This window comes from Lontra canadensis, unplaced genomic scaffold (genome assembly GCF_010015895.1).
Source record: "Lontra canadensis isolate GAN:19392208 unplaced genomic scaffold, GSC_riverotter_1.0 scaffold104, whole genome shotgun sequence".
Lineage (NCBI taxonomy): Eukaryota > Metazoa > Chordata > Mammalia > Carnivora > Mustelidae > Lontra > Lontra canadensis.
In genome coordinates, this window is record NW_022631098.1 from 155150 (window position 1) to 179854 (window position 24705).

The 24705-nt window shown below is 40.3% G+C and overlaps 1 protein-coding gene across 1 annotated transcript in view; it reads left to right on the forward strand.

Annotated features, from left to right (window-relative positions):
* The window catches only part of GRIA4 (glutamate ionotropic receptor AMPA type subunit 4), a 241782-nt gene that overhangs the window by 146618 nt on the left and 70459 nt on the right, over positions 1-24705 (forward strand). Inside the window, exon 5 of the mRNA XM_032838408.1 lies at positions 21262-21420. Within this exon, the coding sequence (XP_032694299.1) occupies positions 21262-21420 (159 nt within the window). The remainder of the gene's footprint in view (positions 1-21261; positions 21421-24705) is intronic.

A 24705-nucleotide genomic window follows, 5' to 3' on the forward strand; every position in this document is an offset into this window, starting at 1 on the left:
CTGTGGAGAGTCCATATGCAAGAGCCTGGCTGCGTGCATTAAGAAGATGGCTGTGACTCCCCATGGAGCGCAGGGGAGCTAGTGGGCATTTCAGTCACCTTCTCCCTCTGGCTCACTCCACTGTAAAACCAGGTCATCAGCCCCTCTCTAGAAGAAGAGTGAACACACGCCTGGTGCCCTACCTTTACTGTTGCCACTCAGGGGTGACTGCATCTGATCGCCGGCGGAGCTTGCATTCACAAATCCCACAGGCCTGTAGCTTACAGTGAGATGTTTCTTACCAGCGATGCGTGAGGGTGCTCACCCGGATATCCCCCAGGGCTCCATGTAGAGGGAACTGGCAAGTCTTTCCCTGAAGCGGGTTTGACTGTGTATTTCACAGACTGCTTCCTGAGAGTCAGTCTTACAGTCAGCCTGCATCTAGGTGCTGACTGTGATCCTTTTGGGACACTGTCAGGTCCTTCAACTACTAGGAACCACTTAAAAAAAAAAAAAGTCTATTTGAGTAATCACACAGATTTAAAAGACAACCAACAGTTTAGCCTGTGCTGATTTGATGAGGCTCATCTTCTATACGACACCAGTGGTCAAGACTGGCAGAGCTGTCTGTATTATCTACTGTGCAGAACCCACAGAGGGAATAAGAAAAATGAAAAAAAAAATGGGGAAATACATTCCAAACAAAAGAACAAAATAAATCTCTAGAAACAAATCTTAATGAAGTGGAGATAAGTGATTTACACAATAGAACTCAAAATAACAGTCATAAAGATGCTTGTTAAGATCAGGAGAGCAAGGCATTAACAAAGTAAGCATTTCAACAAAGAGGTAGGTTTTTTTTTTTTTAATTTATTTTCTAACAGAAATCATGGAGCTGAAGAATATAGTAACTAACTACAAAATTTAGTAGAAGTGTTCAGCAGCAGACTAGAATAGGTGGAAAGAAAGATCAGCCAAATGAAGGTAAGGCAGTGGAATCTATCCAATCAGAGAAGCAAAAAAGAAAAAAAAAAATGAAAGGGAAGATAGCTTAAAGGACTTAGAATACACCATCATAGACCAACAGACATATTATAGGGCTCCCAAAAGGAGAAGAGATAGACAACGGAGCAGAAAGCTTCTTCAAAGAAATAATGGCTAAAAACTTCCCTAATGCGGGGAAAGTCATAAAAGTCCAATTCTAGGAAGACCAAAGAATACAGATAAGCTGCATCTTAAGAGATACACACGAAGACACATTGCAGTTAAGTTATCCACAAATTAAAGACCAGGAGAGCATCTTAAAGCAGCAAGAGGAAAATAACTTGTTATTTACAAGGGAACTAACGCAGGACCATCAGCAGAAGCTTTATAAGCAAGAAGGGAGTGGGATAATATATTCAAAGTACTGATAGGAAAAAAAACAGCTAACCGAGGATATTCTACCTGGCAGTTTTCCTTGAGAACTGAAGGAGAAATAAAGAATTTTCCAGACAAGAAGAGACTAAAGAGTTGATCATGAGTGCTTTTACAAGAAGTGTTAATGTTTCAAGCTGGAATTAAAGGACATAAATTAGCAACATAAAAATATATGAAAGTATAAAATCACTGCTAACAGTTAAGTATATAGAAAAATTCAGAAAACTTCAATATTGTCATAGTGGCACATAAATAACTTCTAACTCTAATATAAAGGTTAAAAAACTTAGATATTAGAAATGATTATAACTATAATAATTTCTTAATATATACACAATGTAAAAGATGTAAATTGTTGCCATCAAAAACAAAATGGGGAAGAAATGTGTAGAATTACAGAGCTTTTGAATGCATTCAGTTTAGTTGTTACCAACCTAAAATAGACTGTTGTGACTCTTAAGATGTTTTATTAAAGCCTCATGATAACCACAAAGCAAAAACTTAAAGAAGAAACACAAAACATGAAGAGAAAGGAATCAAAACCTACCACCTCAGAAAATCGAATCACAAAAGAAGAGAGCAAGAGAGAGAAAAAGGAGTAAAGGAACTACAAATCAGCTAGAAAACAATTCACAAAATGTCAGTAGTAAATCTATTCCTACCAGGAGAGGAGGGGCAAGATGGTGGAGAAGTAGGAGACCCTGTTTAAACCAGTCCCCTAAAGTGAGCTAATTATCTACCAGAACACTCTGAACACCCATGAAATCAGCCTGAGATGTAGAGATGTAGAGATACACTTCTGGATATCTACTGGGGCAGAAGACACCAGTGGAGAGCTAAAGTGTACTGGGAGCGATTGGATTGATATCGAAGGAAAAACAGAAGGGGGAGGGAGCCACCAGAAGCGACCCATTGCAAAGTAATACCCCAGTACGAAAGTGCCCTGTGGTTGGGACCAGCAGTAACTTGAAGTCTGGTTAAAAGCACTCAAAAAGAGCAAAAGATCTTAAGGGGCAGCTGGTGGAATCGGGCGGTCAGGGGCACAGGCCTAAGCCCACAGTCCCAGGATGGCCACCACCGGCGACCACCCCTGCCAGAGAGAGTGAGGCAGAGCCGAGGTTGCGCAGCTTGCACCACGGCTCGGCTGGGCATACTCACGCCCCACGCATGAGGGAGTCTGGTGACGGCACCAGACTGTGCTCCCTGGAACTTTTGCACACTGTGCGAACAGGGTCTGACCCACTCCCTGCCACGACCTGAGAAAACTCTGTGCGGGCGCTAGCCATCGATCTCTAGGACTGGCGGAGTCACCATCCCACGGTGGCAACCTGAGGTCTGGACCCCAGACTACAGTCCCAGCAAAGGCAGCCACCAGAAGCGGGCTCCCTGGACCAATATCGCTCATGGTTTTAGTAGCAGAGACAGGCAGGTGCAGAGACAAGCAGGCACTTCGGGCAACCCCAGGACAGTGGCTGGGGATGTGCACTGCCTGTGGGAGTTTGCATGGCTCAGCAGAGTTGGCAAAGGGGGAGTCTGTGTGTTCTGGACCACCCAGAGGGGAGCAGACTGAGGCTTCTCTCTGACGGAGGTCTGGGTGCAGTTTGCTTTCCACTGAACCTCCGAAAAGCTGCAGAAAGCCCCCAAAAGGAAAAAAAAACCTCAAGAGAACAAAAGCCTGAAAAACCAGCCTCCAGAGCCCAGCCAGGAGGACTTGATAGGGGGACAGGAGGACTCAACCCAAGCAAGACTGACTGAAAAACAACGAGGCAGCCTCCCCCCAAAGCCAGCCAAAAGAATGAGAGGACAACCACCACAGGGTCCCCATAAAGCTGTAAAACTCCAATATCAGGTGAAAACAATATATTAAGCTCCTGGTGTTGCCCTAAAACCTGTATATTTCATAGATACAACTTTAATTTTTAATTTGTTCTCACTATTCTTGTTCTTTTTAATTTTTTTAACCTACTTACCATTACAACTAGAGGTTTAATATAATATATTCCATAATAACCTTTTAACTTGAACTTTTTGCATACATATACCTGTGTTTTTCTTTTTCTTTTCTTTTTTTTTAAATATACATATAGATGTAAGCTTCAAGGTAATCCTCTTCCCCTAATCAATACTACCCCCTATACATAAACCAATTTTAATCTCCCTTTATCTCTGGAAAGTTGAGTCCTTTAACAAAGATATCAAGATACACCCAGGAAGAACTGAAATAACCTTCCTCATTCCACATGGAACCTCCCACATGGAGGATTTATAACCATCCTCCCATCTTTGTCTTCTGTCAGTGTTTCTGTATATTTGTTTTTCTTTTGGTATTATATAAATCTTATCCTTGGGGTCATTTTGACTGTTTTCTTTTTTCTTTCCATTTACTTTTGTCAGTCTCTTTGTTTGTCTGTTTTTGTTTGTATACCTTATAAATCTTATCTTTGGGGCCCATTCTGGCTGGATTTTTTTTTTTCTCCTGTCTCTTTCTCTCTCTCTTTTTTCTTTTTTCTTTCTTTTTGGTGGTGACTTCCAAGTGCTCAGAAGCATTCCAGGCTGCACCTTGCCTGGATCATGGTTGATATATTCAGCTACACATCCCCTCAACCACCTCTCACCAAAATGACTTGGAGGAGGAACACCCAAGAGAGGAAAAATTCAGAGACTGTGTCCTCTCCATCAGAGCTGTTGGGTATGGACATAAACATTATGTTGGAGAGGGAATTCAGGGTAACAATTATCCAGGCAATGGCTAGGTTGGAGAAGACCATTAGTGACAGCATGGAATCCATTAGGGCAGAAGTGAAAGCTGCCCAGGAAGAAGTTAAAAATGCTACCAATGAGATCCAATCTAATCTAAATACTCTAACAGCTAGGGCAACCAAGGCAGAATATAGAATTAGTGATCTAGATGACAAACTGATAGAGAAAAAGGATCAGGTGGAGGCCTGGAACAAACAGCTTAGAAGCCATAAACAGAATTCAGGAAATAAAGGACACCATGAAATGTTCCAACGTTATAATTATTGGGATCCCTGAGGGGGAGGAGAAAGAAAGAAGATTAGAAGATAGAGTTTGACAGATTCTCCATGAAAATTTTCCCAGTCTGGGGAATGGAACCAGCATTCGTGTCCTAGAGGTAGAAAGAACATCTGCCAAGATCAACGAATCTAGAAAGACCTCAAGGCACTTGATTGTGAGACTGACAAATCATAATTTTAGACAAAAGCTTTTGAGAGCAACTAGGGGGAAGAGATTCCTCACATACAGGGGAAGGTCCATCAGAATAACATCAGACCTGTCCACAGAAACCTGGCAAGTCAGAAAGGGCTGGCAAGACATATTCAGGGAACTAAATGAGAAGAACATGCAGCCAAAAATACTTTCTCCAGCAAGGCTGACATTCAGAATGCATGGAGAGATAAAGAGCTTCCAAGACTGCCAAGGTTTAGAAGAGTATGTGACCACCAAGCTGGCACTAAAAGAAATACTAAGGGGGTTTCTATAAAGGAAGAAAGAACCCAAGAGTGTCATAGAACAGAAAATTACAGAAACAATCTATAGAAACAAGGACTTCATAGGCAACATGATGTCAATAAAAATTTATCTTTCAGTAATCACTCTCAACGGGAACAGCCTAAACACTCCCATAAAATGGCACAGAATTGCAGATTGGATGAAATGACAGGACCCATCCTTAAGTTGTCTACAAGAAACCCATTTGGAACATTAGGATACATCCAGACTGAAAGTGAAGGAATGGAGAAGCATCTTTCATGCCACTGGGCCTGAAAAGAAAGCTGGGGTAGCAATTCTCATATCAGATAAATTAGATTTTAAACTAAAGACTGTCGTCAGATAAAGAAGAACACTACATCATTCTTAAAGGATCTATCCACCTAGAAGATCTAACAATTGTAAATATTTATGCCTCCAATATGGGAGCAGCCAACTACAACTGTTAATCAAGATAAAGAATCATATTGATATGAATACATTAATAGTGGGGGATCTTAACACAGTGCTCTCAGTAATACAGCATCCAAGCAGAAAGTCAATAAATAAGAGCATTGAATGATACATTGGACTGGATGGACCTCATAGATATATACAGAACATTCCACCCTAAAACAACAGAATACTTATTCTTCTCGAGCACACATGGATCTTTCTCCAGAAGAGACCACATAGTAGGTCACAAATCAGGGCCCAACCAATACCAAAAGATTGAGATTGTTCCCTGCATATCTCAGACCACAGTGGTTTGAAACTGGAACTCAGTCACAAGAAGAAGTTTGGAAGGAATTCAAACACTTGGAAGCTAAAGACCACTCTGCTTAAGAATGTTTGGATCAACCAGGAAATCAAAGAAGAACTTAAACGATTAATGGAAACCAATGAATGAAGACACTTCAGTCCAAAACCTATGGGGGAAAATACGTAACTTCCCTCAAAACACAAATACAAGCCTCCCTCAAAAAAATTGAAAAATCCAGAATACACCAGCTCTCTTTACACGTTAAAGAATTGGAGAATCAACAACAAATAAAGCCACCCACACACAGAGGAAGGGAAATAACCAAGATTAGAGCAGAGATCAATGAGATAGAAACTAGAGATACAGTAGAACACATCAACAGCACTAGAAGCTGGTTTTTTGAAAGAATCAATAAGATCGATAAGCCATTGGCCAAACTAATCCAAAAGAAAAGAAAGAGGATCCAAATTATTAATATTATGAATGAAAAGGGAGAGGTCATGACTAACACCAAGGAAACAATCATCAGAAATTATTATCAACAGTTATATGCCTATAAGTTAAGCAACCTAGACAAAATGGATGCATTCCTGGAAACCTATAAACTTCCGAAACTGAATCAGGAAGAAATTGACAATCTGAATAGACCAATATCTAGTAAGGAGATTGAAGCAGCGATCAAAAACCTCCCAAAAAACAAGAGCCCAGGACCTGATGGATTCCTTGGAGAATTCTAGCAAACATTCAAAGAAGAAATAATACCTATTGTCCTGAAGCTATTTCAAAAAATAGAAACAGAAGGAAAACTTCTAGAGTCTTTTTATGAAGCCAGTATTACCCTGGTCCCCAAACCAGGCAAAGACCCCACCAAAAGGGAGAATTTCAGACCAATATCCCTGATGAATATGGATCCCAAGATTCTCAACAAGATCCCAGCTAACAGGATCCAATAGTACATTAAAAAAGATTATCCACTGTGACCAGGTGGGATGTATCCATGGGATGCAAGGGTGTTCCAACATTTGTGAATCAATCAATGTGATAGAACAAATAAATAAGAGAGAAGAACCACATGGTTCTCTGAATTAATGCAGAAAAAGCATTTGACAAGATACAGCATTCGTTCCTGATTAAAACCTTTCAATGTATAGGGATAGAAGGAACATTCCTGAACTTCATAAAATCTGTCTATGGAAAACCCACAGCGAATATCATCCTCACTGGGGAAAAGCTGATAGCTTTCCCTTGGAGATCAGGAACACACCAAGGATGTCCATTCTCACCACTGTTGTTCATCATAAAACTAGAAGTCCCAGCAACAGCAATCAGACAACAAAAGGAAATAAAAGGTATTCAAATTGGCAAAGAAGTTAAACTTTCTCTCTTCACAGATGACATGATATTTTATATGGAAAACCCAAGAGACTCCACCCCCAAAGTACTAGAACTCATACAGTAATTCAGTAATGTGGCAGAATACAAAATCAATGTACAGAAATCACTTGCTTTCTTATACACTAACAATGAAAATACAGAAAAGGAAATTAGAGAATTGATTCCATTTACTGTAGCACCAAGAACCATAAGGTATCTGGGAATAAACCTAACCAAAGAGGTAAAGGATCTGTATTTGAACTACAGAACACTCATGAATGAAATTGAAGAAGACAAAGAAAGATGGAAAGAGCATTCCATGCTCATGGATTGGATAGAATAAACACTGGAAAGAATAAACATTGTTAAAATGTCTATACTGCCTAGAGTAATCTATACTTTCAATGCTATCCCGATCAAAATCCCACCAGCATTTTTCAAAGAGCTGGAACAAACAATCCTAAAATTTTGTATGGAACCAGAAGAGACCCTGAATTGCTAAGGAAATGTTGAAAAAGAAAAAACTGGGGGCATCACATTGTCTGATTTCAAGCTTTACTGCAAAGTTGTGATCACCAAGGGAGCTCAGTACTGGTACAAAAACAGACACATAGACCAGTGGAACAGGGTAGAGACATCAGATATGGACCCTCAACTCTATGGTCAAATAATCTTTGACAAAGCAGAAAAAAATACCCAGTGGAAGAAAGACAGTCTTTTCAATAAATGGTGCTGGGAAAATTGGACAGCTGTGTGTAGAAGAATGATACTTGACCATTCTCTTACATCATACACAAAGATAAACTTGAAATAGATAAAAGACCTCAACCTGAGGCAGTAATCTGTCAGAATCCTAGAGGAGAACATAGGCAGTAACATCTTCACCACTGGCCACAGCAACTTCTTTCAAGACATGTCTCCAAAGGCAAAAGAAGCAAAAGCTAAAATGAAATTTTGGGACATCATCAAGATCAAAAGCTTCTGCACAGCAAAGGAAACAGCGAAACAAAGAGGCAACCCACGGAACGGGAGAAGATATTCGCAAGTGACACTACAGACAAAAGGCTGATATCCAAGATCTATAAAGAACTCAAACTCAACACACACCAAACAGATAGTCACATCAAAAAACGGGCAACAGACATGAACAGACACTTCTCCAAAGAAGACATAAAAATGGCTAACAGACAGAAAATATGTTCATCATCATTAGCCATCAGGGAGATTGAAATCAAAACCACATTGGGATACCACCTTACACCAGTTAGAATGGCCAAAATCAACAAGACAAGAAACAACAAGTGTTGGAGAGGATGTGGAGGAAGGGGAACCCTCTTACACTCTTGCTGAATGAATGCAAGTTGGTGCAGCCACTTTGGAAAACAGTGTGGAGATTCCTTAAGAAATTAAAAATAGAGCTACCCTATGACCCTGCAGTTGCACTATTGGGTATTTACCCCAGAGATACAGAGGCACTGAACAGAAGTGTACCCCATATATATGTACCCCAATGTTCATAGCAGCAATGGGCACAATCGCCAACCTGTGGAAAGAGCCAAGATGCCCTTCAACAGACGAATGGATAAAGAAGATATAGTCCATATATACAATGGAGTATTATGCTTCCATCGGAAAGGATGAATACCCACTTTTGTATCAACATGGACAGGACTGGAAGAGATTATGCTGAGAGAAATAAGTGAAACAAGCAGAGAGAGTTATCATATGCATCACTTACTTGTGAAGCATAAGGAATAACATGAAGGACATTGGGAGCTGGAGAGGAGAAGTGAGTTGGCAAAATTGGAGGGGGAGATGAACCATGAGAGACTGTGGACTCTGAGAAACAAACTGAGGGTTTTGGAAGGATGGGGAGTTGGGGAATGGGTGAGCCAGGTGGTGGGTATTAAGGAGGGCACGGATTGCATGGAGACTGGGTGTGGTGCATAAACAATGAATTTTGGAACACTGAAAATAAAATTAAACTTAAAAAAATCTATTCTTACCAACAGCTGTTTAAATGTAAATGGACTATATTCTCCAATCAGAAGACATAGAATGGCTGAATGAATTTAAAACAGAAGGAAAGAGACAAAAAAAGAAAAAAAGAAAAGACCTAACTCTCTTCTGCCTACAGAGACTCATTTCTGCTTTAAGTATACAATCAGACTGAAAGTGAAAGAAGGGAAGAAAGACCATGCAAATGGAAACTGAGGAAAGAAGGAGTAGTTATGGTTATATCAGAAAAATTGACTTGAAGCCAGAAACTATAAAAAAAAGCCAAAGAATATCATTTTTAATGATAAAGGAGTTAATTCATCAATAAAATACAACATTTGGGGGCACCTGGGTGGCTCAGTGGGTTAGGCCTCTGCCTTCGGCTCAGGTCATGATCCCAGGGTCCTGGGATCGAGCCTTGCATCGGGCTCTCTGCTCAATGGGGAGCCTGCTTCCTTCCTCTCTCTCTGCCTGCTTCTCTGCTTACTTGTGATCTCTGTCTGTCAAATAAATAAATAAAATCTTTAAAAAAAATAAATTAAAAAAATAAAGTACATTTGTAAATACTTTTGCACTCAACAAGCAGAACACCTAAATATATAATAAAGCAAATATCAACAAATCTGAAAACAGAAATAGACTGCAACCCAGAAATTGTAGGGAGTTTCAACACACCATTTTCTTCTTTTTTAAAAATTAAATTCAAGTTAGTTAGCATACAGTGTATTATTAGTTTCAGGGTAGGCTTTAGTGATTTATCAATTGTATATAACACCCAGTGCTCATTACATCAAGTGCCCTCCTTAATGTCTCTTACTCAGTTACTCCTTTCCCCCACCCACTTCCCTTCCAGCAACCCTCAGTTTATTCCCTGTAGTTAAGAGTCTCTTACGGTTTGCCCCTCTTTCTGTTTTATCTTATCTTATTTTTCCTTCCATTCCCCTATGATCATCTGTTTTGTGTCTTAAATTCCACACACAAGTGAAATCATACAGTAATTGTCTTTCTCTGATTGACTTAACTTAGCGTAATATACTCTGGTTCCATCCACATCCTTACAAATGGCAAGATTTCATTCTTTTTTATTGCTGGGTAATACTCCATTTCCATATTTATATATAGGGGTGTGTGTGTATACTTATGTATACACACAAACACACACACCCCACATTTACTTTATCCATTCATCTGTCAATAGACATCTGGGCTCTTTCTATAGTTTGACTACTGTGGATATTGCTGCTATAAACATTGGGGTGCACGTGTTCCTTTGAATCACTATTTTTGTATTCTTTGGATAAATTCCTAATAGTTCTATTGCTGAGTCATAGGGTAGTTCTATTTTTAGCTTTTTGAGGATCCTCCATACTGTTTTCTAGAGTGGCTGGCTGCACCAATTGGCATTTCCACCAACAGTGTAAGAGGTTCCCCTTTCTCTGCATCCTCACCAACATCTGTTGCTTAATTTTAACCCTTCTGATAGGTGTCAGGTGGTATCTCATGATGGTTTGTTTGTTTTTTTTGTTTTTTGTTTTTTTTTAAGGTTTTATTTGTTTATTTGACAGAGAGAGACACAGTGAGAGAGGGAACACAAGCAGGGGGAGTGGGAGAGGGAGAAGCAGGCTCCCTGCTGAGCAGGCAGCCCGATGTGGGGCTCAATCTCAGGACCCTGGGATCATGACCTGAGCCGAAGGCAGACACTTAATGACTGAGCCACCCAGGTGCCCCTCTCATTGTAGTTTTGATTTGCATTTCCCTAATGATCAGTGATGTTGAGCATTTTTTCATGTGTCTGTTGGCCATTTGTCTGTCTTTAGAGAAATGTCTGTTCATGTCATGCCCAGTTCTTGACTGGATTTTTTGTTTCAATACCCCATTTTTAATAATGGCTAGATCCTTGACTCAATATTCAACAAGGAGACATGGATTTAAACTGCCTGTTGGACCACATGGACCTAACAGACAGCTACAGAGTATCCCATGTAACAGGAAAAAAATGCATTTTTATTTTCAAGCACATATGGAACATCCTACAGGATAGATCCTATGTTAGGCCACAAAACAAGTCTTCATCAATTTAAGATCATACTTCCTTTCTAACCATATAGATATGAAGCTAGAAATCAGTTACCAGGAGAATATTCAGAAATCTGCAAATATATGGAGACTAAACAAATGCTTCTGTACAACCAGTGACTTTAATAAGAAATTAAAGAAGAAATAGAAAAGTACCTTGAGACAAGTGAAAATGAAAACATAACATAGAAATGGAGCAAAAGCAGGTATGAGAAGGAAGTTTACAATGTTAAATGCCTATATTAAGATAAAAGAGAAATCAAACTAAATTTATACCTCAAGGAACTAGAAAAAGTAGAACAAACTAAGCTCAAAGTTAGTAGAAGAAAGGAAAAAACAAAGGTCGGCGTGAATATAAACAAAATAGAGGCCAAAAAGACAATAGATCAATGAAACTGAGAAGTGGTTTTATGAAAAGATAAAATTGACCAATCTTTAGGTAGACTAAGAAAAAAAAAACAACTTAAATTAAAAATGTAAGGAGATACATTACAACTCACATGATGCAAATACAAAGGATTGTAAGAAAGTGCTATAAGCAATTATACACCAACACATTAGAACACTAGAAGAACCAAATAAATTCCAAGTACACAACCTACTATGCATGCATTATGATGAAAAAGGAAGACCAACTGACAATGTTAGTAAGGAGTTCAGATTAGTAATCAAAACACTCCAATCAAAAAAGTCTAGGACCAGATGGCTTCTTGGGCAAATTCTACCAAACACTAAAAGAAGAATTAATACCAATCCTTTTGAAATTAATCCAACAAATGGAAGAGGAAGGAACACTTCCAAAATCATTTTAAAAAGCCAGTGTTGGGGCACCTGGGTGGCTCAGTGGTTTAAGCCTCTGCCTTCGGCTCAGGTCATAATCCCAGGGTCCTGGGATCGAGCCCCGCATCGGGCTCTCTGCTCAGCAGGGAGCCTGTTTCCCTTCCTCTCTCTCTGCCTGCTTGTGATCTCTCTCTGTCAAATAAATAAATAAAAATCTTTAAAAAAAAAAAAAAAGCCAGTGCTACATTGATACCAAAGTCAGACAAGGACACTACCAAAATTAATTAATTGAAGCCTTATATTCCTGATGAATGTAGATGCATAAGTCATCAACAAATTATTAGCAGATCAAATTCAATAGTATATTAAAGAGATCATACCAATATCAAGAGTGATTTATCCCAGAGATGCAAAGATGGCTCAAAGTCCCCAACTCAGTCACCGTGATACATTAACAAAAGAATAAATACATTATATTTATACATAAATAAATACATTAACAGAAGAATAAAAACCACATGGTCATCTCATTGGATGCAGGAAATGCATTTGACAAAATTCAACATCATCTCATGATAAAAACTGGGTCTAGGAGGAACATACCTCAACATAACAAAAGCCATGTATGTCAAGCCCACATCTAATATCATACCCAATTTTGAAAAGCTGTAAAAGCTTCTCCTCTAAGGTCAGGAACAAGACAAGGATGTCCATTCTCACCACTGTTTTTCAATGTAGTACCACATGTTCCAGCCAGAGCAGTTAAGCAAGAAAAGAAGTAAAAGATATTCAAATTGGAAAGGAATACATAAAATTTTAGATGATAAAATATTATATATAGAAACCTTAATGAGTCCACCACAAATCTAATAGAATAAATGACTTCATTAAAGTTGTAGAATACAAAATCAATAAATAAAACTCAGCTGTGTTTCTATACAGTAACAACAAACTCTCACAAAGAGAAATTAAGGAAACAGTCTTGTTTACAAAAGCATCAAAAACTTTATATAAGTATTTAGGAATGAATTTAATCAAGGAGGTGAAAGATCTATACAGTAAAAACGCTAAGACATGGATGAAAGAAGACACAGATAAACAAAAATATATTGTGTGTTCATAGAATGGAAATATCAATATTGTTAAAATTCCCATACTCCCCAAAGCAGTCTACAGATTGAGTGCAACCCCTATCAAGATTAAAGGAGCATATTCCACAGAGATAGAAAAAATAATCCTAAAATATGTATGGAGCCACAAAAGACCTGGAATGGGTAAAGCCATCTACAAAGCTGGAGGCATCACCTCCTGATTTAAACTATATTACCAAGCTATGATAATCAAAACAGCATGATTTTGGAATAAAAAACAGACAAACGCAGATCAGTGGAACAGAATATAGAGCCCAGGGATACACCCTGGCATACATGGTCAATTAACTTTCCTCAGAGGAGCCAAGAGTATACTATGGGAAAAGGAGAGTCTCTTCAGTAAATGCTATTGGGAAAACTAAATATTTACATGCAGACTGAGCCTTATCTTACACCATGCACAAAAATTAATTCAGACATGGCTTAAATTCTTCAACATGAGACGTGAAATTGTAAAGCTCCTAGAAAAAAGCCTCAGAAATAATCCCTTTGACATTGATCTTGGCAATGCTTTTTTGGACTGGACTCCAAAAGCACAGGAACAAAAAGCAAAAATAAACAAGGGGACCACGACAAACTAAAAAGCTTCTACCTAGCAAAGGAAGCCATCAACAAGATGAAAAGGCAACTTACAGAATGGGAGAAAATATTTGCAAACCACATGTCTAATAAGGGGTTAATATCCAAAATACACAAGGAATTTTTACAACTCAGTAGCAAAAACAACAACAACAACAGCAACAAATACCTCAATGAAAGAATGGGCGGGAGTGGGGGCACATCTGAGTGGCTCAGTTGGTTAGGCGTCTGCCTTCAGCTTAGGTCACAATCCTCGGGGGTCCTGGGATGAAACCCTACATCAGGCTCCCTGCTCAATGGGGAGTCTGCTTCTCCCTCTGGCTCTCCCTCTGGTTTCTGCACGCTCTCGCTCTCTCTCAAATAAGTGAAATCTTTTTAAGAAATAATAAAAATGGGCAAAGGACTGTTTTAACATAAAAGACACACAGATGGCCAGCAGTACATGAAAAGGTGCTCAGCATCACTAATCATGAGGGAAATGCTAATCAAAGCTACAATGAGATACTAGCTCACACCTGTTAGCATAGCTATTTTCTAAAGGGAAGAACCAAATGCTGTAAGGGTGTAGAAAAATGGGAGTCCCTTTGCGCTGTTGGTGGAAATGGGAACTGATGCAGCCCTTATGGAAAACAATATGGAGATCCTTCACAATATTAAAAATAGCAATCCCGACTTCTACGTATATATCCGAAGGAAAAAAGTCTATATCAGAAAGATATCTATACCCCTGTGTTCATTGTAGCATTATTCACAGTAGCCAAAGTACAAAAACAGTCTAGTGTCCATCAACAGATGAATGGATAATATGTATATATATATACATCAGCCATAAAAAAGAAACTTCACCATTTCTGATAACATGGATGAACCAGGATGGCATAATGCTAAGTAAAAAAAAGAGTAAGACAAACACAGCATGACCTCACTTATATTGGGAATGTTTTAAAGAAATCTAACTCACAGATTAACTCCTGGAGAATACAGTGTTTCTAGCCAGGAGCTGGAGAGTGGGGAACATAGGAAGAAGTTGGTAAAAGGGTTCAAATTTTCAGTTATAAGCTAAATGTGGTCTTGGAATCAAAGATGTAACAGGGAGGCCATAGCTTATAATACTGTGTTTTGTCATTGAAATTTGCCAAGAGAATAGAACTTAAGGGTTCTCTCGAAAAGAGAAAAAAAATAAAGGTAAACATGTGAGGTGACGGATGTATTCATTAAATCGATGGTGGGAACGCTTTCACAAGGTGTACATGTGTCAAATCAACGGGTTGTACACTTCAGATATGTTACAAGTGTACTTGGCAGTTATACCTCAGTAAAACTGAAGAAAAGACTGTTTTAACAGCAGTAGCAAGAACTGATTTCTAAAATAACAATTCTTGGGGCACCTGAGTGGTTCAGTCATTAAGTGTTTGCCTTTGGCTCAGGTCATAATCTCAGGGTCCTGGCATGGAGCCCAGTGTCAGGCTTCCTGCTCAGTGGGGAGTCTGCTTCTCCTTCTCCCGCTTCTTGTGTTCCCTCTCTCACTATCTCTCTGTCAAATAAATAAATAAAATCTTGAAATAAATAAATAAGCAAACAATTAAAATAAAAATTCTTACTGGTTACTGGTGGCTACAAGCAGTCCAGATGCTAGAAAATACTCTGTAGTCAAAACATTGAAAAAGCAGAAGGTATGAAGGCCAACTTTTCTACCGAAAAGAGAATGAAGCAAGGCAGATATTACACATCAGTTGTGCCGCCTAAAGTATATCGTGAATTTACAGGCATTTTTGCCAAAGTCAGGGAACTCCCTTATTTAAGCAGGTTTATTTCCACAGGAACCTGAATTTCATTATGGATATTTTTGGGGGATTCTTTTCAAATGATAATCCTCTAAACCAAGAAACAAAACAAGTAATGTCCCGATATTGACTTCTTAATGGCCATTAAATCCTTTGCCTGAAATATCAAAGGCAGATTCCACATATTTAAATAAAATAATATTCCATTTCATTATGAGTAAGGATGCAAATGGGTTGTGAAAGCTCATCAGCACTACTCAGAACTGTGTTTTCATTATCCATAAGTTAAATTTAACTATGATTCAATCTCATGCATCTTTCTATGTTGATGGAATGGGAATAGATTGATGTTTCCGTTCCCTTTGCCGCTCCTGCAGTGTGCTGGGACCTCACCTCCCCAGACAGGAGCCAAAAGAAACAAGGATCCCTTTACTTCATGACTCAAACGTGACCCTGCTGGGGGTCCAAGACGACTTGAGGCCATCCAGATAGCATGAGCTGGGCTTGATACGCAAGTGCAGAGACATGCCCCTCCCAGATTCTTGAAAATTTTCTGTGATATCACTGCCATTGTCATTAACAATAGCATCTTAAGGATGAGTAAAATTTGTAGGAAAGGAAAGCTCTTTCTTTTCTCTGTCCTGTTTTCAGTTTGTATGTGGAAAAGTTGTACATGTACATGCCTGTCATCTAGAGGTATTGGTAGAAGCATGTGGTATCTCATTAGATTAATTCTGTTCTAGAAATTGCCAAGATACTTAGAAGCAGGAAAACTTTATTTGCTTCACTGTAGTCTGTTTTTCAGAAATTTAAGTAAGAAAAATACATCCTGTCTTTGCCCATCAACTTCCTCTTTTCCAGTTCTTTGTTTACTTTGCTCCGGGATTTGTTGCTGTTTTGTTGTGTTGTTGTTGTTGAAGACAGGAATGACCATACCATTTCCCAGCTTAAATTATTCCTTCAGCTCCCAGCTGCAAATGCAGTAAAAGGATTTGGAGCTCTGTGAAAGGAAAAGACCCTGAGATCCCTCCAGCTCTCCCTGTGGACGCCTGTCCTCTCCCCTCTTCTTAAAACTGCCTGTGGTTCTCAAAGGACACACCGCCATTGCCCATTTGTCACCACCTCCTACCCGACCAGCACACTGCACTGTCAAGAGCCTTAAGGGTGGAGTAGTGACACTGTCGTCGCTAAGGCACAAAACCCTTCCAGTTTTCTCCCTCCTGACCCCAGATCCTCTCTCCCACTCCACCCCGCACATGCCCCTTCTCAAAACCAGACTGGTTCCCAGACACCTGATACCTCCTTTACATTCACAGGTTTAGCTTTGTCTCCCTGGGAGGCAATCCTTAGTCCACCCAGTCCTGACACACAGTCCCTTCTTCCAGAAAGCTGTACGTATGCACTTAATCGGATAGTGGCTCTTCTGGGCTCATAAGTCACCACAGGTACCAATAATATAGAATGCAGTTATTTTTTTTCATCCATAAAATCATTATTTTATCCCTCCTAGGTACCAAGTATTGTCCATCACCCTTTCACCCAGCTGCAAACAATACATTACTAGCACATGGCAAGCTCTTTAGGGGAAGAAACAATGTCGAATCTGACCTCCTGAAAAGTGCTCTTACCTTCCCTCCCTCTTTTTTGAAGCAGCCAACTGCCTATCCTCCAGCACCCAGCTTGTGTTTATGTTGTTGCTGTAATTGTTCCAATTAACCCTCAACGTAGATATTTATTCTATAGACTGCAAAGTGGGGTTCAGGGTAATTTGCCCAAGAACACAGATCCTCAGTCTCCAAAGCAGGAATGAAACTCTGCCCTGTCTGATTGCAAAGAATAAATAAAATCAAAATTAGTAAATACCTGATTGAGCCACAAAGTGAACAGGCATTCGAATATCTCCCGTACCCCCTTAGGGGGATCCGGCCTTACAGACATTCTCTGTATCTGTATTCAGAGCTTTCTTCTCCCATCCTCCCGCAGTCAGAGTCTTTAAATACGGCCCCAGAACAACAAGAAACTGTTGACATTGTTGCACCTGTGAGGCAAATTCTTAAAATCTTGCTCTCATTTAGGTTTCTAAATTTTTTAAAAATATATTCCGTTCACATTTAGGAAAACACCTGGCTCTTTCATGAAGTAGTATAAAATTATGGAATGATCAGAGTATATCATTAAAGATTAACCACAGCTCTTGCTTACCTGTCCCTCATCTCACCACACAGAAGCACACAGACACACACCATCCATGCTTTGTTTGGAAGGTAAGGAAGTTAAGATACAGAAAGTTAAGTGACTTGTCCACATGTAGGCATCTGGTTGATGTCAGAATGGGAACTAGAACTCAGTTCTCCATATTTACAGACTAGCACGTTTTACTCAGGGGCAAGGACCCCACTCAAGATTCCGTGAACTTGAAGACTTTGTTTTACCTTTTCCCTTGTGCTTACTGTATTTTTACTTTTCTGCATTGAGCACGTCTGATTCTACCATCTATAGACTTGGTCACCCAAAATGGATACTTTGTCAATTACTTAACAACCTGGCTTTTAAAAGATGTTAAAAGGAAACCTCTCCCATTCTACTTAGCAGCCCTTCTGTCTCAATATGATTTCATCGTCCTTTGAGTCTGAAATAAAAAACAACAGAAATATAATCAGAATTAGTCACACCCTAAAGGGCAAGCATTTTTTAAGCACCTGTGATGTGAATAGATATCAGTAGTCAGAGGGATGTCTGAAGTCCTGCCATTTACTTCCTGATTTCCTGTGGCTTCTTTACCCCTAGCAGATGTATGAACTGTCAGTGGGAGTTAAAAGGAAAACCTAGTTGAAAGTTAATCTTTCCTTAGGATGTCAGTATATTATAGAGAGAGACTATATATACCGTTTACTTAGTTACTAATGACTGATTTCACACACACAGACACACACACACTCTGTAGAACTACAAGTTTACACCAGTGTCTTCTAGAACCATCACTCCATAGCACTCTCTGGGTCGGAACTGAAGTCTCAATAGGCACCAAGGTAACGGTTTCCAAGAAAATGACTTCACAGCCTAGATCATATCACTTTTCTATAGAAAACTGAAAGTCTATGAAAGGAAAAATATTGCTTGTACTCAAACAGACATAGCTAAAATTAACTGAGCCACCCACCACTCATTGAGGTCAGAACTGAAAGAAGCTTAAAATCCGATGTGATAATTTTTTCCTTCACCTTCAGCCTAGCAGGATGGCATCAGAGAAATGTGGACTGTTATGTATCAGTGAGACTTCACATCAGATGGTTTTTCCGAAGGCTTCAGCTTCACCTGTGTGTCTTGCAGCTGTGGGAGATGCTGTGGAAGAAAGCGTGGCAGGTCTTCTGTTTCAGCCACACTGAAAGAAACTAATAATGTCATCAATTAGCAACTAATGCAATAGTTGAATCACTGTGGCTTTCAGAAAACTGGGATTTTATTTTATTTTTTTTCCCCTGCCCATGGGTCTGCCCTGTCTTCTCATAGATGCAAACAAATGTTCAGCTGACATTTTACTAGCTAGAGATTGATGGACAGTGCTTTTCCCATTTCAGAAACATAGATTTGCTTTCTGGTGTCTAGTTTCTCTTGCAGTGAAGTGAGAATGTTACTGATGTGCCGTCAAATTAGCTGGCATATAATGGGCAGGAGATAAATATTTGTCGAGGGAATTAATAACAACTATCATTTACTGAATTCAAACCAGATGTGCCAGTGACTTTAGCATTGTCATCCTCATTTTGCACATGGGAACCCCAAGGCCAGGAAGTTTCAGAGGTGGATTCAGGGCGTGGATAGTTTCCGACAGTATCACCCAGTCTCTCCTAGGGCCATTGTTGATAAATACCACAATTAAAAACACACATACTTGGGTAAGAATCCACAGGAGCACAAGGCAAAGAAGGCCAAGGCAAGAGTCATCTTGGCTCTACTATGTGTTTCCTGCGTGATCTTCAATAGTTTTTCTTTAATCAACTGAGCCTTGGTTACCTTATTTGTAAGATAAGTCTAATAATAGAATGAATCTCATTGTCTCGTTAGGAGAACCAAACTAGATCATCTGTGTCAAGTGCCCAGCACATAAGCAGCCCCCCTCAGTATTAGCTATACGTACACATTGCTGGGGCTTCCTGTAGCAACTTCGCTTACTTGTCAGTAGACTGGGCTATTTCTTCCTAGACAGCAGTGTGCATACAGAACCTGCTTGGTTGGTAACAAAACATAGACATTTCCGAAATGAGAGAGCGGCAACACCAGGTCCTGGTCTTCTCCCTGACGGTTGCACCCATGTGCTAACTGCAGTGTCACTGCTGCATAGTTCACTTTTGCCAAAAAAAATAGAAAGCAGAACCCTTTGCCTTAAGTTCACTAACACAATTGAATCAAATTCACATTAAAAAAAAAAACTTGGGGCGGGGCGCCTGGGTGGCTCAGTGGGTTGAGCCGCTGCCTTCGGCTCAGGTCATGATCTCAGGGTCCTGGGATCGAGTCCCGCATTGGGCTCTCTGCTCAGCAGGGAGCCTGCTTCCCTCTCTCTCTCTTTGCCTGCCTCTCTGTCTAGTTGTGATCGCTCTCTCTGTCAAATAAATAAATAAATAAATAAATCTTTAAAAAAAAAAAAAAAACTTGGGGCGCCTGGGTGGCTCAGTCAGTGAAGCGTCAGCCTTTAGCTCAGGTCATGATCCTGGAGTCCTGGGATCGAGGTCTTGGGATCGAGCCCCAAGTCACAGGGCTCCCTGCTCCGTGGGAGTCTGCCCCACCCCACTTGTTTTCTCTCTCTCAAAAAAAAAAAAATTATATATATATGTGTGTGTGCGTATATATATATATATATATATGCTTAAAATTGTAAAAATCTTTACTAAATACTAAGAGGAAAAAAAAGCAGATACAGATGCTAGAAACTCATGGCCATGTGTGCACACACGTTTGTGTTGGAGGGGGGTTACATTCTCTGAGCCAATAGCTTTGATTTTATTCAGTTACGTAATCGGTTTTTTTTCCCTCTTATAATTGCCCATTTGTTTTAGATTTTGTATTGAATGTTTATTTTTGTAAGGCACCTTAAATACTTAGCAGAAAGAAAACAGGCCAGGTATTAAAAAATAGGGAAGGAAGAAGGGGAAAATAAACAACTTTCCAATATTTTTGAAACTCGGAACTACCTGTGGACTGAGAGAGAACACCCTTGCCTCAGCTCACCTGGTGAACGCCATTTTGTTTCCCACCACACAGAAGTCCACGAATGGCTTGTCTTGCTTTCTTCTCTTCCATTACCATGTCCCAGGACTTTGAGCATTGTAGTGACTCATATAATCGAAGTTTTTAACTCTCCCTGGCTCAAATTATTGGCTCCATCTGCTTTTAGACCACTGTGTAATTAAACTGAACCCCCCCTAAAAATGTGCTACCCATCACAGACTCAAACTATCATGATACCTTGATATTTTCTTCACGTAAGACACATTTCTGCATACCTATGTCAGAGGGCAATTGAGCCCTCAACCAGAGACTTTTTGATGGTATCATTTTCATCTCCTATATCTGCCTCCATGCTTCATAAAAGGCATTGAGAGGCATTCCAGAAATACTTGTTAAATGGAATTGAACTGAAAATATTTTTGTCCTCTTCTCATGTATTAGATTTTGGATGACAGAATTTAACAGCTAAATTAGGCATAATTGAACCCTCCACCTGTTTCCAGCCATTGCTTTATCAGAAATCTAGATAGATACACATGTTGGTTATTAACTTACCTAATGTTGGTTATTAACCTATGTTACCCTTGAAGAGCTGTAACATATAATGAACCAAACAAACTGTCATGTTGATTTCTTACAGGGTTTCAAGGATATTTCTCTTGAGAGATTTATACATGGTGGAGCCAATGTTACGGGATTCCAGTTGGTCGATTTTAACACACCTATGGTAACCAAACTAATGGATCGTTGGAAGAAACTAGACCAGAGAGAGTATCCGGGATCTGAGACTCCTCCAAAGGTATGTGTTTACAGCAGGAGAGCCAAAGCAAGAAGGCAGAGTGCCACCTTGCTTGATTGTGGCTAGGTTGTATGTGTATCCTGTGACTCAAATTTTTCAGCACTCTACCCGCATCTGCAAATGACCCACCGTGACAGTGGATTTGGGGTCATAAACTAATTTTAGCAAGTAGTCAGATGGACAGATGTGGGATCCATGAATGAGGAGGATCAAATGCATTTCCTTTAATTGTACTTGATTTTTTTTGGTGTCTCATCAAAGATGTAAAACATGATTTCTGATCTCCCGTGACTCCCTGCCTAAAGCAAAAGCAGTCTTCTGGAATAAAGGTATTCCACAAGATAGGCCTAGCAAGTCTTTCCAGTCAGATGTCTTTCTGCCCCCTTTCTGGTGAGCCAAACTGAACTGCCCTACATTTTCCCTCCTTCCCAGTCCCTGTGCTCTTGCTTAGACCTCCACTGCCCTCCACTTTCATTTCCGTCTGTCAAATCCAACCACCTCCTGAGCGTTTATCTCAAACACTACTTTCTCTATGAAGCCTTTCCTTAGATTTCCAGAAAATATCAGCTGTGTAATCTCTGTAATATTTGACTGAGTTATTCTCCCCGAGGATTTAACGTAATTTTTTTGTGTACTTCTTGTTCCCCTTCTCTGAAGTCCTTTGGAGCAGTATGATCTGGGACACATCCTTCTTGTCCTTGCCATTCCCAGCCAGTGTCCAGCACACTTTCCACAGAGCTCACAGATACCATATGCTATTTCATTCTTTTATTTTTTTAAAGATTTTATTTATTTATTTGACAGAGTGAGAGAGATCACAAGTAGGCAGAGAGGCAGGCGGGGCGGGGGGCGGGGAAGGCAGGCTTCCTGCCGAGCAGAGAGCCCAATGCGGGGCTGGATCCCAGGACCCTGAGATCATGACCTGAGCTGAAGGCAGAGGCTTTAACCCAGTGAGCCACCCAGGCACCCTATGCTATTTCATTCTTGCAACCACCACAGGAAATAGTGTTCTTTGGTTTGGTTTGGTTTGGTTTGGTTTGGTTTTGCTCTGTTTTGTGCCCCATATCTGAAAAATGTATACATTCCCCTAAGACTGTGAGTGGCAGAGTTAGAATTCATGGAGCTCTTTCTTCTCAAAGCGAGGACTCCTGGTGCTGCGCTATGATTCTGCCAGACTCCATCTTGTTATCTACCAACCTTGGTAAACAGAGCTCACTTCACCATTGAAATCACTGGTTGAAGCAGGAAATAACTTTCGGCTAAGACCTTGGTTTTACCCTGCCTAAAATGAAGCATTTATTCAATAAGAATGTTCTAGATGCCATCCAGAATTGTGCACCCATAAATATAAGTTCTTGGACTTTAACTCAGTAAGACATGCGGAAGGGAATTAAATCCATTGAAAAGGTAAGACCTGTTTAAACTACTGCCTCTTTCATGTCTCAGCTCTGTGACCTGTCAGAGGCCTTTGCTGCTCTAGCCGGCTGTCTGCTTTTCTCTGCCCCACTCTGTATGATATCAGTCCTTTTTTCTAGTTCACGTGTTTCACACAAGTAGATGGACTTCTTAAAATACAGCAGGTGCATTTGCTTTTTGGTGCTATCTCTTCCCAGCTTTTTCCTCCCTAGTAAAAAAGCAACAGTGTTTTTCTCTTTTTTCCTTTCTTGATCCTAAAATAGTAGCAGGTGCATTCTTCTCATGCCTTTTACGTCTTTAGTAGTTCTCCTTTATTTCTTGTTTTTATTTTCTTACTTTAGAAAACAAAACAAAACAGCTTGGTGGCTTTTTCTACTCAGGTGTGCTTGGTCCATGGAGGGAGGACGTATGTTCCTGTTTGGCTTTGCACTGTGCTTAAGCACCTTCATTGCCGTCAGCCTCCCCATCCCAGTGGTGAGGGTGTAAGTCTCTCCATAAGTCTCTTTTGTCACGTCTTTGAAGAATGTATTGCAAGGCTGTTTATTGACATGTCTCACACACATGTTTCTGATGAAGCTTTTTAACTAGGTTCTCTACCACTGGGTTCTTTGTTAGGATTTATCTTCTTTATCTCATCCATGTTTCAGCCTCTCTTCCTCAGAATGCCAGCTGGTGTGCCTGCTGATCCTATGGCCTAAGTTTGCTTCCTGCAGTTGAATTTCAAACAGTTGTTTTTCTCTTGCAAGGCCCGAAGCAGGGAGACCATTCTCCATATTGCACAGCACAGAGCTACCTTTGGCACAGGCTTAGAATGTGTTCCTCCCCGAGAACTGACCATATGGGTTTCCTAAAACAGATCGCGCGGGGTTTTGGTCATGATTAGCAGTCGGTGCTCTGCCGTGCTTAGGAAAATTGTGCCCTCTTTTCCACGTGTTCAGGAAGTCCCGTAGTCAAACTATGCACATATTCCCTGGTCCTTTTATGAAATTTTCAGCTTATACAAGTTACATTTTCTTCTCTTTTTCCTCTGAGTAGTGCCTTTTCTAGGCTGAATAATTTTTCCCACTGGCTTTGTCTCCTCTCCCAGAGAAATGAGGAGGAGTTGTCAGAAAGCACGTGGCATGTACTGCACTTCTCCACTTTGGCCCTGGGTTACAGTAGAAATGTGGGGTAATGACTCAGCACTGCTGCACACACTCACAACAGGTGTGGGCAGAGTGATGCTCTTTCCTGTGGACTGCAGTGACCGGTGTTAAATCGGTAGGTGTTATTTCTGGCATCTTAGATCTAAGAAGCGGTCAACATTCCCACATTCTTCTGAGAAACCAAACCGGCATACACACGTCAAGTCAGTAAGTACATACTGAGTCTCCAGGAGCCTTGCTCGGCATTTCAGAAGAGGCATCCCTGCCCTTCCGGGACTCAACCACAGCGTGTGACCACAAGGCAGCCGGAGGCATCATGCACTTAGCCAGTTAGACTTCTCTCCTCCTACTCACACACAACAGAAAGAGGCCTTGCTTTTCTCAGCTGATGGAAAACTGTATTAGAATTTCTGAAGACTGGAAGAGATTATGCTGAGTGAAATAAGTCGAGCAGAGAGAGTCAATTATCATATGGTTTCACTTATTTGTGGAGCATAACAGATAACATGGAGGACATGGGGAGATGGAGAGGAGAAGGGAGTTGGGGGAAATTGGAAGGGGAGGTGAACCATGAGAGACTCTGGACTCTGAAAAACAACCTGAGGGTTTTGAAGGGGCGGCGGGTGGGAGGTTGGGGGAACCAGGTGGTGGGTATTAAGGAGGGCACGGATTGCATAGAGCACTGGGTGTGGTGCAAAAACAATGAGTTCTGTTACGCTGAAGG